General features: G+C 50.0%; 1 protein-coding gene across 3 annotated transcripts in view; it reads right to left on the bottom strand.

Annotated features, from left to right (window-relative positions):
- The window catches only part of TRABD2B (TraB domain containing 2B), a 244,057-nt gene that overhangs the window by 35,069 nt on the left and 196,245 nt on the right, over positions 1-12,743 (bottom strand). For all 3 annotated transcript variants that reach the window (XM_055255268.1, XM_055255269.2, XM_063627498.1), the window contains exon 3: positions 807-953. In XM_055255268.1, the coding sequence (XP_055111243.1) occupies positions 807-953 (147 nt within the window). The remainder of the gene's footprint in view (positions 1-806; positions 954-12,743) is intronic.

The raw sequence follows: 12,743 nt of genomic DNA, 5'->3' as shown, positions 1-12,743 counted from the left end.
ATGACAGAGGAGGCACAAGGACCTAGAGGTGCCTGGGAGAATGCCTGACCCTATCCAGGGGCTCAGGAAGGTTTCTCAGGAGGTGACATATGACTAGGACCAAGTGGGAGGAACCCTGGAGGAGAAAGGAGCCTGAACAAAGGCCCAGAAGCTTGAAAAGACAAGGCACAATGGAAGAGTCGCAAGTTCCACAGTCCGCAGAGCAAGGTCTGTAGGGTGGTGAACCTGGGCTGTGACAAGGCCAGCAGAGGGCACGTTGTAAGGTCCTTGAATGCTGGAGGAAGCATCTTGGAATTCACCCTGACAGCAATGAATGGGGAGGCATGGTGGAGTCTGAGCAGGGGTGAGCCATGCTCAGCCCCTTGGGTTCTACTTGCTGCCCGACCAGCTGGTGACAATCTTTCCTCTGAGACTCAAATCAAAGCAGAATGCTCTGGGCTGAACTCAAGTCCAAGCTCTGAGTAACTGTGGGCTTTTCCTTCCCTGGAACTTAATTTCCCCAGATGTAGAACTGAACCTCTCAGAGGCCTCCCTGGTCTTACAAGCTAAGTTTCCAGGGTCCTAGGCCCCAGAGCCACATAGATCTGGCTCAAGTTGCTGCTCTTGGTAACTTAAAACTCAACAACTCATAAGCTGTGTTGCCTTGGACAAATCTCTTCTCATCTCTAGCCTCAATTTCCCCGCTTATAAAAGGGGAATAACGATAGCTCCTTCTTGCCATGGCTGGAGAGAAGATTACCTATGCCTGGCACGTAGTAGGGATCTAATAAATGCCAGGTATCCAGGTCTTTGGAGAGGAGCCTCACCTGGGATGTGTCGTGGTTGAAGATGACTGCGCTGAGGTCTCCGCAGTTGTAGTGCTTGATGAGGTCCTCCGTGGTGTAGGAGGCCTGCAGGCTCCCGGCCCGCACACTCTCCTGCTGCAGCAGGGTTTGGTTCAGGGCAAACAGCACCTGGGCCGAGGAAAGAGAGAGCAATGAGGGCTGTGCTCAGGGACCCTGGCTGAGCTCTAGGACTGGCCCTCCTCCCTCTGGACTTCAGAGCAACAGGCCTGAAACAGAGAAGGTGTGTGGGGCCGGCACCAGCTGGCTCAGGCTGCATGTTTCCAGTTTCTGCTCCTGCCTCACATCTCTGAGCACGTTCAGCCTGCTCTCACCTCCAGCCCTTTGCCCATACAGGTCCCCACTCCTGCTCTGGGTCTCAACATCTTATTAAAGAAGCAGCAAAATGAGAACCCAACTTGTGTCTGAGTTTCAGAATGATGGGTGAGTTTTTCTTTTGACTCCTTTGTGTTCCTGTGCTTAAAAGTGCATGAACTAATTTTGTAATCAAGAGCATCCTGCAAACAAAGCAACAGGACAAAAACAAAAGGCCCGGTTGGATGTCAAGGCCCAACCTAAAGGCCGCCTACCCTGGAAGCCTTCCTCACCCAGGGAAAGGCCTGAGGAGCTCGGTCCCGAGCATCTGATCTATCCTTGTATTCAGCATGCATGTCCTCAAGCTCCTCTGTCCTCCAGGCCACCGTGCCTGTGCCCAGCCACATCTGTGAGAGTCAGGATCACTTGGAGTGCTAGACAAAATATCAGACGCCTAGACCTCACCCTCTGGGATCAGAGGCTCTGTATTTTTAATGGGATCCCTGCACACTTCCTAAACAGTCTGACTGCCTCTGGCATTTGAGGATCGTGGCTCTAATGGAACACAACCTGCTCATTTTAGATGGGGACACTGAGGCCCAGGGAAGGGAAGGCAAGGGAGGGACTTGCTCAATTCACACAGCTAGGCCTGGGGCTAGTTTTAGGTGACAAAGTATCCCAGACTCCTTTGTTCAGCAGAAGGGAGGAGGCTGATCATTATTTGGGCTATTTAATACAGATAAAGAGAAAAACTTGGTCCCTGTGCAGAAAGTCAGGAGGCTGTCTCAGAGAACCGGTCCCTGCTGTTAGCCCAGTCTAGCCCTCAGTCTTTAGACCCTGCTCATTCTGTCTGCACAATGCCTTGGACGTCAAGTTCCCAGCCTCGCCACCCACCTCAATTCAGGCCCAAGCATCTCTCGTTGAGTCCCCTGCACCAGTCCCACCCATCTCCTGGCACACCTCCTCCCTTCTCTTCTATACCATAGTTATCTGTCATGGTCATCTTTTAAATGCACACATCTGATGATCTCTCTCTCTTTTGCTCAAAACGTTCACAGGTCCCTCCTGCCTGCAGGCTAAAGGGCTAGCTCTTCAGTAGAAGCCTCCAAGGCAGTAACCTGGACCCTGCTGTGGTCAATAACCTCATTTCTTACAGGGCTTTCATGCCTCCAAATACTAAAATACTCAGCATTCCTTCAAGCAAAAGAAAATCTTCTGCCTTTGTGTCTCTGTATATGCTGTTCCATAGGGAAATCCGGCTCCCTCCAGTCTCCATTTGCAAACTCAGACTTAGCTGTCCAGACTCTCCTCAGCTGTCTCCTCCAGGAAGCTTTTCTGACCACCTGGGGGCTGGGTTAGGCCCCTTCCTGGGGCTCCCACAGCCTCCATGGGTGGCAGACTGATAGATTAATGGCCCTAAACCTTAGCCCCTCCCAGTATTCACGCCCTTTTCCATGAAACTTTGTAGCTCCTTTCCATTCTGACCCCAGACATCCTTCAGCCAAGGGGATGCTAGTAACCATTACAAATGCAGGCCTGAAAAGCAGTTATGTGCTGCTGCTGCTGCCTGCACCTCTGCCACTGCCCCGAGAACAATCCAGGCTAGCCTGCTGGATGATGAGAGACATGTGGGGCAGAGCCGTCCAGCGAAGGCCATCCTCCACCAAGACCAGCCAACAGCCTGCCAATCCCCAGACATGTGAAGCAGCCCAGCCAAGATCAGCAGAGACTATTCACAATTGGCCCCAGATGCATGAGTGGAAAACTTGTTACACAGCATAGCTGCGGTGATAGATAACTGATACACCATGCTTCCTTTCACTATGGAGTGAATATTATATTGTATTTGCTGTTTAGCTACCAGCCTCCCATATTAGGTTATGAGCTTCTTCAAGGCAGGAATTGTGTCTTGTTCATTTTTGAATCTGCAGCACTCAGCACTGTGCCTGGTGAAGACAAAGTGTCACTTCATTGTTTCTTTATTTCTTTGACACCTGCTATGGTCACTTCATAGTTCAAGGCTGCTCACTGAGTCCTTAAATCTAGCCCCTACAACTTCTGCACTCTGCATTCTGAGGCACGCCATCACCTTGTGGCAGAAGGTCCCACCAAGTGGCAGCAGTCACTTGGTTCAAGAACACATCATCTGACCAGAAAAGCTCATAAAACAGGTGTGCACAGCCAGGCCAAAGTACTAACACAGGCAACAGGGCCAAGTGTGTGCTCGTGAGATCACCTCCCTCCCCTCTCATTTTTGTTCATGGCTGGGCAGGAGCACTAGATTGCACTGGATGGAGCCCAGGCTGCTCCACGTAATGAGCTGGCTGGAGACGAGGTCAGCCCCCACCACCTCCTACCCAAAACTCCACCTCTGGGCCTTCTCCAGGCCTCTAGGCTCTGGCCGCCACCACTGAAATCTGATATGTAGCCATCTGGTGCAGGGTGTCGATGGCAGCATGGTGGCTGGGGATGGATCACAGGAGGCAGTGGCCCTGTTGCTGTGGGCATTGCTAAGGCAACAGGCACTTCCACATGGCGCATGCCTCGGATGAAAGTGTCCATGTCGAGTTGATCTGCTGTCCTCCTCTGGGGGCCTGGGACACAGGCTTCCCGTGACTATGCTCGGCCACTGCACACACCTGCTTCCTTGCTTCTCGGCATCAGCTTGGCCAAGGCACCACCTGACCTGTGGTGAGGTCATCGGCCCAGGCACCCAGAAGACCTGACTGGAGGAGAAATGTCTCCCCAGGACCTTGCTCGACTCACAGAGTTGCTTCTGCAATCATGCAACCATCACAGAGCTGGAAGGTGTTCCAGTGAATTTAGTATGTTATAATCTGTGGGGTGCTAAAAACAGTCCTGGCATGTAGTAAGTGCTGGATAAGTGTTGGTTAAATAAAATTGAGAGGAAAATAGACCTAAAGCTTCCCAGATTGGAGCTGGAAGAGCCCTGGAGGTCATCTGGTCCAGAGGCTTTTCAGGCCTTTTAAAGCCATGTTCTTGCTGTTATTTTTCAAAGGAACCTTACTTAGAACTCAAAATATGGAGAAGGTAAAAATAGAAACTTCCCTGGTTGCTGTAAGGGAGGCAGGCGGCTGCCTGAAGTCTCACCAGCTCTATGTCCTCCTGCAGTAGAGACTTCTGCACCAAGGCCCTTCTGTGGAACCCACAGGTACCCTGGAGCCTAGTTTGAGAACCACTGATCTCATCCTGTGGCCTCCTCATATTAAAGAGGAGAGGAGGCTAGGGGGTCCAGAGCAGGCAGGATGGGGCTTGCCTAAGGCCACACAATGAGCTGAGGGCAGAGTGGACTCACCCCCAACTCTCTACTCCTGGTCCAGAACTCTGCAGTGCCCTGGGCCACATGGCTGGATTTCCAGATGTCCACAGGCACAGCCCACATTCATCCACACACACTGCCACACCCATTTTTTTTCTAGAGCCTTGTGAAATAGCCAGGGAATATTTACTGTGAGTCTGTTACTAATAAGTCTGTTATTAATAGTCTATTACAAAGATATAAAACGAGGCCAGACTCATTTATGAGGCCTTCCCATGTGTCACAGTAGGAGTGTGGTGGGGCCAGGACTGAAACCCAAGCCTATCATCCTGATTCTCCCTACCTGGGTGGGGTATGGTGTCTCCCAAAGACCCCTGTCCTTCTTTCACTCTAGACACTTATCTCACTGAATTGTCCCTGTTCTCTGCCTCTCTGTTTCCTGCTGAATCCCAATGTCTCCATTAGCAGACATTCAGGAAGCACTGCAAGAAGAGGGATGCTGATCCAGAATCATGCGCACTTTCCCTTACACCTCCTGCCCTGTACCGTCATTTTGCAATTTATAAAGAAGTCTTCATCCATTCATTACCAGGATTACTATGTTTATTGAGCACTTACTATGTGTCAGGAACTTTCTAAACTCATGTTCATTTATTTAATCTTTATAGCAACTCTGAGGTAAGTCTACTATTAGCTCCATTTAATTAAAAAAAAAAAAACTGCAGCAAAGAGACATCAAGTACCTTGCCAAAGGTGACAAAGCTGGAGAGGGATGGATCAGCCATTTGGGCCAGGCCTGGAATGTATCCTCCTAGTTAACCACTGCCCTGTAGGCCCTCCCTCTGCTCTCCCTGGAAGAGAGCCAAGAGGGATGTTGTCCGTAGTCACAGATGGGAAACCAAAGAAGCAGAAGGGAGTGATGGGCACAAGGCCACACAGCTGGTAAAAGACAGGGCTGGGGTTTGAAATTACGTCTGGCACCAGACCAGGTTCTCACAACCAGGGCTTCAGCGCGGTATGTGCTCCTTCACCAGCATCCTTGATGCTTCCAACAGACAGAGGGAAGCTACATCCATTCATTCACAAACATTTACTTTCAGCTCCTCTCTGCAGAGATTTGAGATTAGTAGATTAATTGGACTTGGCTTCCGTCTGTGCAGAGCTCATTTTAGAGGCAGATGTGCCAACTGGCCAGCACAGCAAGGGTGGTAAGTACACAGGCTTTATAATGAAGCGCCTGGCCCTGACTCCTGCCTCCCTTTCACTCACCCTGAATTCCCAAGCCTGGTGCTGCTCAGACTCGAGATGTCTTCTGCTCCTGGCCACCTTAGAATAACAAACCTTCTTTGCGCATAGCCTCGGTGGCCCATTCTAGGATAATGTCTATGATAAGGTTTTGACATGGAATAACAAACATTGGGTGAAGGCTAGAGCTGCCTCTCTCCCCCTGGATGGCTGTGTGGAGGCCCAGCCACCAGGAACTCCAGAGCATCCTCCATGGACTCCCCTCACCAACGCTGGCCGGACATGAAATGGCTTGTGGCATCTGCTGAAGGTAGGCCCAGAATTTAAACACGTCTTCAAACGAGGAGCTAGGGAGTGAGGCAGGCGCCAGGAGGGTGGGAACAGGTTTACTGTTCCAGAGTAGTCCCGTAAACAGTCCTAGATGGGCTGGAATGGTAGACATGAAGGCCTATGTTCACTCGATGGCCCAGCAATTGCACTGAGAAGGCAGCAGGACCCCCTTAGTCAAGAAGAGGGTTTGGAGCCAGGGTCTCTTGGGACAAGCCTGGCTCTCAGCTTGCAAGTCTGCTCACCCAACTCAAAGCCCAAGGGAATCACTGCAAAGGCCCCAATCCACTCAGCCATTCTTCCTGAGCACCAGGCATTGTTCTAGGTGCTGGGGAGTTAGCCAGGGACAAAACGGACTTAAAAAATCCCTGCCCTTACAGAGCTCCCCTGCTAGAGGGGTAAAGAGAGAATACATAAATTACTAGTAAAAATACTGATATGCAACACAACAATGGCTTCATTAAACTGCAAGTGAAGACTGCCACCCAGCCACATGGATTCCTCACACGTCTTAGTCAACAAGCAAAGAAGGGGTTACTATGCTGCCTGGAATGATTGATTCTGACTACCAAGGGAGAAATTAGATTGCCACCCCAGTGGAGGTGAGGAAGAGTGTTTCTGGAATGCAGGGGACCTTTTACGGCATCTCTTAGTATTACCATAACCTGAGATTAAGGTCAATGGAAAACTACAACAACCCAATCCAGACAGGACTACTAATGGCCCAGACCATTCAACAATGAAGGCTTGGGTCATGCCGCCAAGTTAAGAACCATGAGCAGTTGAGGTTGTTGTTGAAAGCAAAGGGAATACAGAATGGGTAGTAGAAGAAGGTAGTCATCAGTACCAGCTATGATAACGTGACCAGTGACAGAGATGAGAACTGTAATTGTGATGAGAGTTCCTCCCTATTTTGTTATTCATATTTGTTTATGTGTGTCTGTGTGTGTGTTTCTATCTCAAATATCTTTGCTTTCTTCCCTCTCATCCCTTTATCATATAACATAAGATATATTGACTTACAGTATTTAGGTATTGTTAGCTTTACATCATAGTATTTAAGGTACAGGATATCAAGAAGAGTCAATGTCACCCAAAGACTTTGTATCCTCTTCTGGGGAAAGAAACAGAGCATTTTTGGTGTACGCAGGATAGCTGCATCATGTTAGGTGGAGCTATGGTCATGTTATTGTCCTTATTTGGAGATTCAGTATGGTTTAAGATGTGTATGGGAGCCCAACTGACAAGGGGTGAACTTGTGATGGTTAATTTTATGTGTCAACTTGGTTAGGCTACGCTATCCAGATATTTGGTCAAACTTTTTTTAGATGCTTCTGTGAAGCTACTTCTTAGATGAGACTCATATTTAAATCAGTAGACTTTGAAATGCAGATTACCCTCCATAACGAAGGTGGGCCTCATCTGTTCAGTTGAAGGCCTTACTAGAAAAAATTTGACCTTGTCAAAGAACAAGGAATTCTACCAGCAGACTGCTTTTGGACTTGAACTGCAGCATCAACTCTTCCCTAGATTTCCAGCCTGCTGGCCTGCCCTGCAAATTTTAGACTTACCCACCAACACCACCAACACTGTGTGTGTGTGTGTGTGTGTGTGTGTGTGTGTGTATAAAATGTATGTACCTATATATATATTTACAGAGATACATACACACATACATATATTCTATTGGTTCTGTTTTTCTGGAGAACTAATACAGAATATGTTATAGAAAAAAATAAAGCAGTTAATCGCATGAGGAGTGATGAAGGAAGGGGAATCAGCAGGTGCAAAGGCCCTGTACATATGTGAGGAGAAGCAGAGGCCAGCGTGGCTGAAGCGGAGCCAACATGGAAGACAGTGATGGGAGACAAGGTTAGGGTTAATGAGCATGCCCCCAATTACATGGAGCATGGTAAAGATGCTAGGAAACCATCTCACACCATAACTCTTTCAGATAAGGACTATTTCCATATGACAAACAAGGAAACAGAGGCCTTGAGGAGGGTAAAGTCACTTGCATAAGGTCCCACATTAAAGAACTAACGAGCTAGGATTCAAACTCAGGTCCAGCTGGCAGGTCTGGGTTCTTTCTGCTGTTCCTGGGCCTGGCCCACCAAGCCACCTCCACTCAACCAGCTGGTAGGAAGTACAGACATGAAGAGACAAGTAGGCGCCAGTCTTTGAGGCCCAGGTTCCGAGCTGTCAGCTGGGAAGGAGAGGGGGTGTTAGAACTTTAGCTGTGGCGCACTGTCAGAGCTGCCATATGAGAATAAGAAAGAGGTCGCCCTTGCCAAGGTAACCTCGCCTGGTTCATGGCCTCCCCAGTCTGTTTTCACTGCCCAGGCTGATGAAACCTTGCTCCCTGCACATGTCCTCTGTCTGGAAACCTCTCTCCATCTACCAGTTCACACTCCCCTTTGCACCTGGCTGTAGAGGCTCCTTCCCTCAGGAGAACTTCTCTGAGCCATGGACTGCACAGGTCCCCTGCTAAGTGCCCCCAAAGCACCTGACACTTCCCAGACCAGGTACTCCCCATTTTATTACTAACACTCATCCTTCCTGCTTGAGGATGAATGCTCTGAGGGCAGGCAAATCCTCTGTCTTCGTCTTGACGATGTTCCCAGAGTGCAGTGCCCAATACACACATAGTAGATGCTTGAGGAATGCTTGTAGGATGAATAAGTGAATGGAAAGCCAAGTGAGTCGCCCGTCACAGGACCCCTACCCTGAGCAGCTCTCTGCCAGAAGCCAGTACCTCCCATGGTGCAGAGCTGGGAGGAGCTGCGCCTGCTGGACCCTGGGCCCAAATCATCTCTCAGCACTGGGTAGGGGTGGAGGACAGCTCGCTTCACAGGAAGCCTTCTCCGGCCTGGGGGACATTTCTTCAAAGGTTAGAGCCTGCCAGGCTCTGGCTGAGATTTATTTATTTATTCTCCTTGCCCCATCGGCAGCACCAAAGCCATGCCGACTACCTCCCTGCTTCCTGTTCAGTATTCTGAGTCTCCTAGGCCTCCAGCACTGAATCCTGTCTCCGGACACTGGGCTACTGAACAGCAGGCATCCAAATAAACACAAGATTTCCTGGAGCTGGGGACTGGCTCTGGGCTGGGAGCAGGGACCAGGGATCTAGTCACCACTGGACTCTTCACTACGAACCTCTGGGTGAATTATTTTCCTTCTCTGGGTCTTGGTTTACTCACCTTTGAAAAGAACTAATTTACACATTCATTGAACAAATATTTATTGAGCACTTATGTAGCAGATGCTGTTCCAGGCCCTGGAGGTACAGGAGTGAACGCTGCAAATAAAGATCCCTACCCTAAAGGAGCTTTCATTCCAGTAGGAGAAAGCTGACCATAAAGAAACAAGAAGTAAACCATTCAGTATGTTGGAGAGTGATAGTTGCTATGGAGAAAATGAGGCAAAGAGGAATATAGGGTGTGTGTGTGTGTGTGTGTGTGTGTGTGTGTGTGTGTATGTGTGTGTGTTGGGAGTTGATATTTTATTATTATTAATTTTTTTTAGAGTTGGGGCCCTGCTCTGTTGTCGAAGCTAGAGTGCAGTGGTGCAATCTCTGCTTGCTGCAGCCTGAGTCTCCCAGACTCAAGCGATCCTCCTGCCTTAGCCTCCCAATAAACTAGGACAACAAGTTCGTGCCATCACCCCCTGCCCCCCCCCCACCCATTCTAGATAAGCTGTCCAGGTAAGGCTGCAATGAGAGGCGACATTTGAGAAAAGGTCTGAAGATGAGGGAGGGAGCCATGTGGATATCAGAGAGAAGAGGGAACAGTAAGGGCAAAGGCCCTGATGCAGAGCAGGCCTGATAGATTTGCAGCCAATATGGCTGGAGATGCATGAGCAAGGGGGAGTGAGGCAATGGACCTGTGTTAGGCAGGGACCCAACAGCAACCAGGTGGCACACTGCCAGTGAGATGAGTTCCAAAGAAGTAAGTTCAGCTGAAAGAGTGACTGAAGAGCAGTGATTGTCAGAATATTCACGAAGGTGTGGGCAGGCCATAGTGAGGCAGCAGGGAGTAGCTGCAGGGGGAAGCTTACCTTTCCCTAAACCTTTAGGGGAAGAGAGGGAGCAGCGACCTGGACCCGGCACAGCCACAGGCTTGAAAGGGAGCACAACTATGGCTGAGCATGGCCTGGACCACGGCAACGCCAGGGAAGGAGGAGAAGGGTGGGTGGAGGTAAGAGATATTCAACTCCCTTTCCCTTCTGCCTGCCCATCTCCTGCCAGGGAGGACAAGGTGGGAGCCCAGGTGATGCTGCGTCAGCTCATGCACAGGGCGGGGCAGGGAGAGCAGAAAGTGGATCTGGAGAGGAAAGTGGAGAATTTCCAGCACAAGGGAGAGAGGTCATAGTGAGGTGGGTGGTGGGCAGGGCCTGTAGAGCCCTGTGGTCTTTGAAGGCCTGTGGCTTCCTGCTGAGATGGGAAGTCACAGGGAGTCTGGGCAGAAGAATGCGGGGGGAGCTATGTTGATAATGGAATCTAGCGAGGCAGGGGTGAAGCAGGGAGGTCCAACTGAAGATGAAGGCAGCTCTGCCCTCCTCCCTTCCCCTCACCATCCCCCCATCGCCCACCCAGTGCCCAGCCACAACCCAAGAAGCATGGACTTGGCCTCTAGTACAGCTGTCGCCTGCCCCCTGGACCTGGTGGTGCTGCCCACACCTCCATCTGCCTTGCAGTGGGCTGGCTGAGCTCTCAGTGCTTTCCTGGGCGGGCATCGGGAAGCCTGACTCACGCTAGCTTTCTTTCCTTCTTTTCTCTGAATGCTTAGTTTCTCCACCCAAAGACCACCCTTAAAGATCCTAGTGTTTCTCCTCTGTCCTTCAAGTCATGCCAGGAAACGCTCATAAATCCGGAGCCACCCACATGATGAGATTAGCATTCTGCTGGGTGGGTAGGGAGGCTGATGGTTGGGACTGGCTGGGGCTGGTCCAGAGGCTTGGGGTCTCCAGGAAAGGAGTTTATGTGGGGTCTGCCCTGTTGGAGGGCAAAGGGATCCCTTGAATTTTAGCCTTCAGTACAGCTAAGCCCAAGGGAGCTCAGAGATGCATATTCTGGTGCTGTGGGCTCTGACCCAGACCAGCTGTGGGACCCACTCTCTGGGCCACAGGATTCCTCTGAAACAGGAGGGTGTGGGAGTACCTCCTAGCTCTGGAAGACCTATTCCAGGAGCCCAACATTTCAGAACATTACACCTACCATCCCATGATTTCAACAGTCTGTGTTTCCAAATACTTTACATGTGGAGGCTCATTTATTTTTCTTCAGAGCCCTGTGAGGATAGCATTATTGAAAATCCAAGGCTCAGAGCAGTAAGTGGCATCCCTTGTTCCCCAGTGATGGGGCTCTATACCCAGGGCCTCGACTCTGCCCAGGCTTAATGCATCAAGCTCTCTCTGCTTCTGCTGTGAATCTTCTATTTCTATCCTTCAGTAACTACCTTTGATTTCGTAAACTGAACACACTCTGTCCATAGAGGAAAGTAATAAAACATATTGGAAAGTCCCAGAGAATCGCCTACACCAACTTATCCTCAATTATAAAGCTTTGAGCAACTTCAAGGTGATGGAGGAGATGACAGAAGGAACAGGTAATTATAATGTGGTAAGTTAATGGTAAAACACAGAGGTTGGGGGCCTCAGAGGGGGTTTCTGACCCAGCCTGGGAGTCGTTGAGGGAATCACAGGCCTCAGCTGGGCTGCGAAGATGAGTAGCATTGAGAAGGAAAGTGTTCACCGCAGGCTGTGCGTGATGGCTCACATCTGTAATCCCAGCACTTTGGGGGGCTGAGGCAGGAGGATCACGTAAGGCCAGAAGTTTGAGACAGGCCTGGGAAACACAGGGAGACCCCATCTCTAACAACAACAACAACAACAAAGAGCCAGACACGGTGTCACGTGCCTGTAGTCCCAGCTACTCAGCAGGCTAAGGTGAGAGGATTGCTTGAGGCCAGGAGTTCAAGGCTGCAGTGAGCTATGATCTTACCACTATACTGCAGCCTGGACAACAGAGTGAGATTCTGTCTCAAAAGAAAAAAACAAAGAAAGAAAGGAAAAGAAAGTGTTAACTGCAGAAGGATATGGAGGAGCACGGTGTGTTTAAGGATGAGCCAGCAGTCAGGGCTGGAAGACATCCAGTAGTGGAGGGTCTTCAATCTCATGCCATGGACCATGCACTCAACCCAAGCAACATACATGACCCTCTCTACCTGATCTCCAGACAGTGGACAAGTCACCTGTGGAGGCTGGAATGGATGAGAAATCAGAGATGAGCTGACTGAGGCCCATGGAGGGAAAATGGTCTACACGGGAGGCGATCAGTCAGCGGCATCCTTGGTTACCATTATCACTGTTCGTGTTATTAAGCAGCTGCTTCCATTGGTTCGAAGCATGTCATTTTTATTCTTCCTGCTGTCTCAGACCTGCCCTGCTGACACAGCTGCCTAAACTTCAAAAGGCAAGTCTCCATTTTCATTTGCAAAATCAGTATGAAATTCCTAGAGGGCCCCTCTAATTCCTCTGGTCTGACCACATAGCAATTACCAATTTGCAGAGGAGGGAGGGGGTCTCACAGGCCTTCCAGCAGTATATGGGGACCTCTGCTCTTCCTTGGTCCTGGGCAGTAGCCAAGGAGGACCCGATTGGAGGGGGCACCTCTAGGTGGCCAGGGGTGGAAGGAGAGGAGTTGAGTCTGGGAGTGCTCAATACTGATGAGAGAAATTGTAACATGCCTCTCCGTT

The sequence above is a fragment of the Symphalangus syndactylus genome, chromosome 12 (genome assembly GCF_028878055.3).
Source record: "Symphalangus syndactylus isolate Jambi chromosome 12, NHGRI_mSymSyn1-v2.1_pri, whole genome shotgun sequence".
Lineage (NCBI taxonomy): Eukaryota > Metazoa > Chordata > Mammalia > Primates > Hylobatidae > Symphalangus > Symphalangus syndactylus.
Note: the sequence above shows the minus strand (reverse complement) of the source record. Positions and strands in the feature narration are given on the sequence as shown.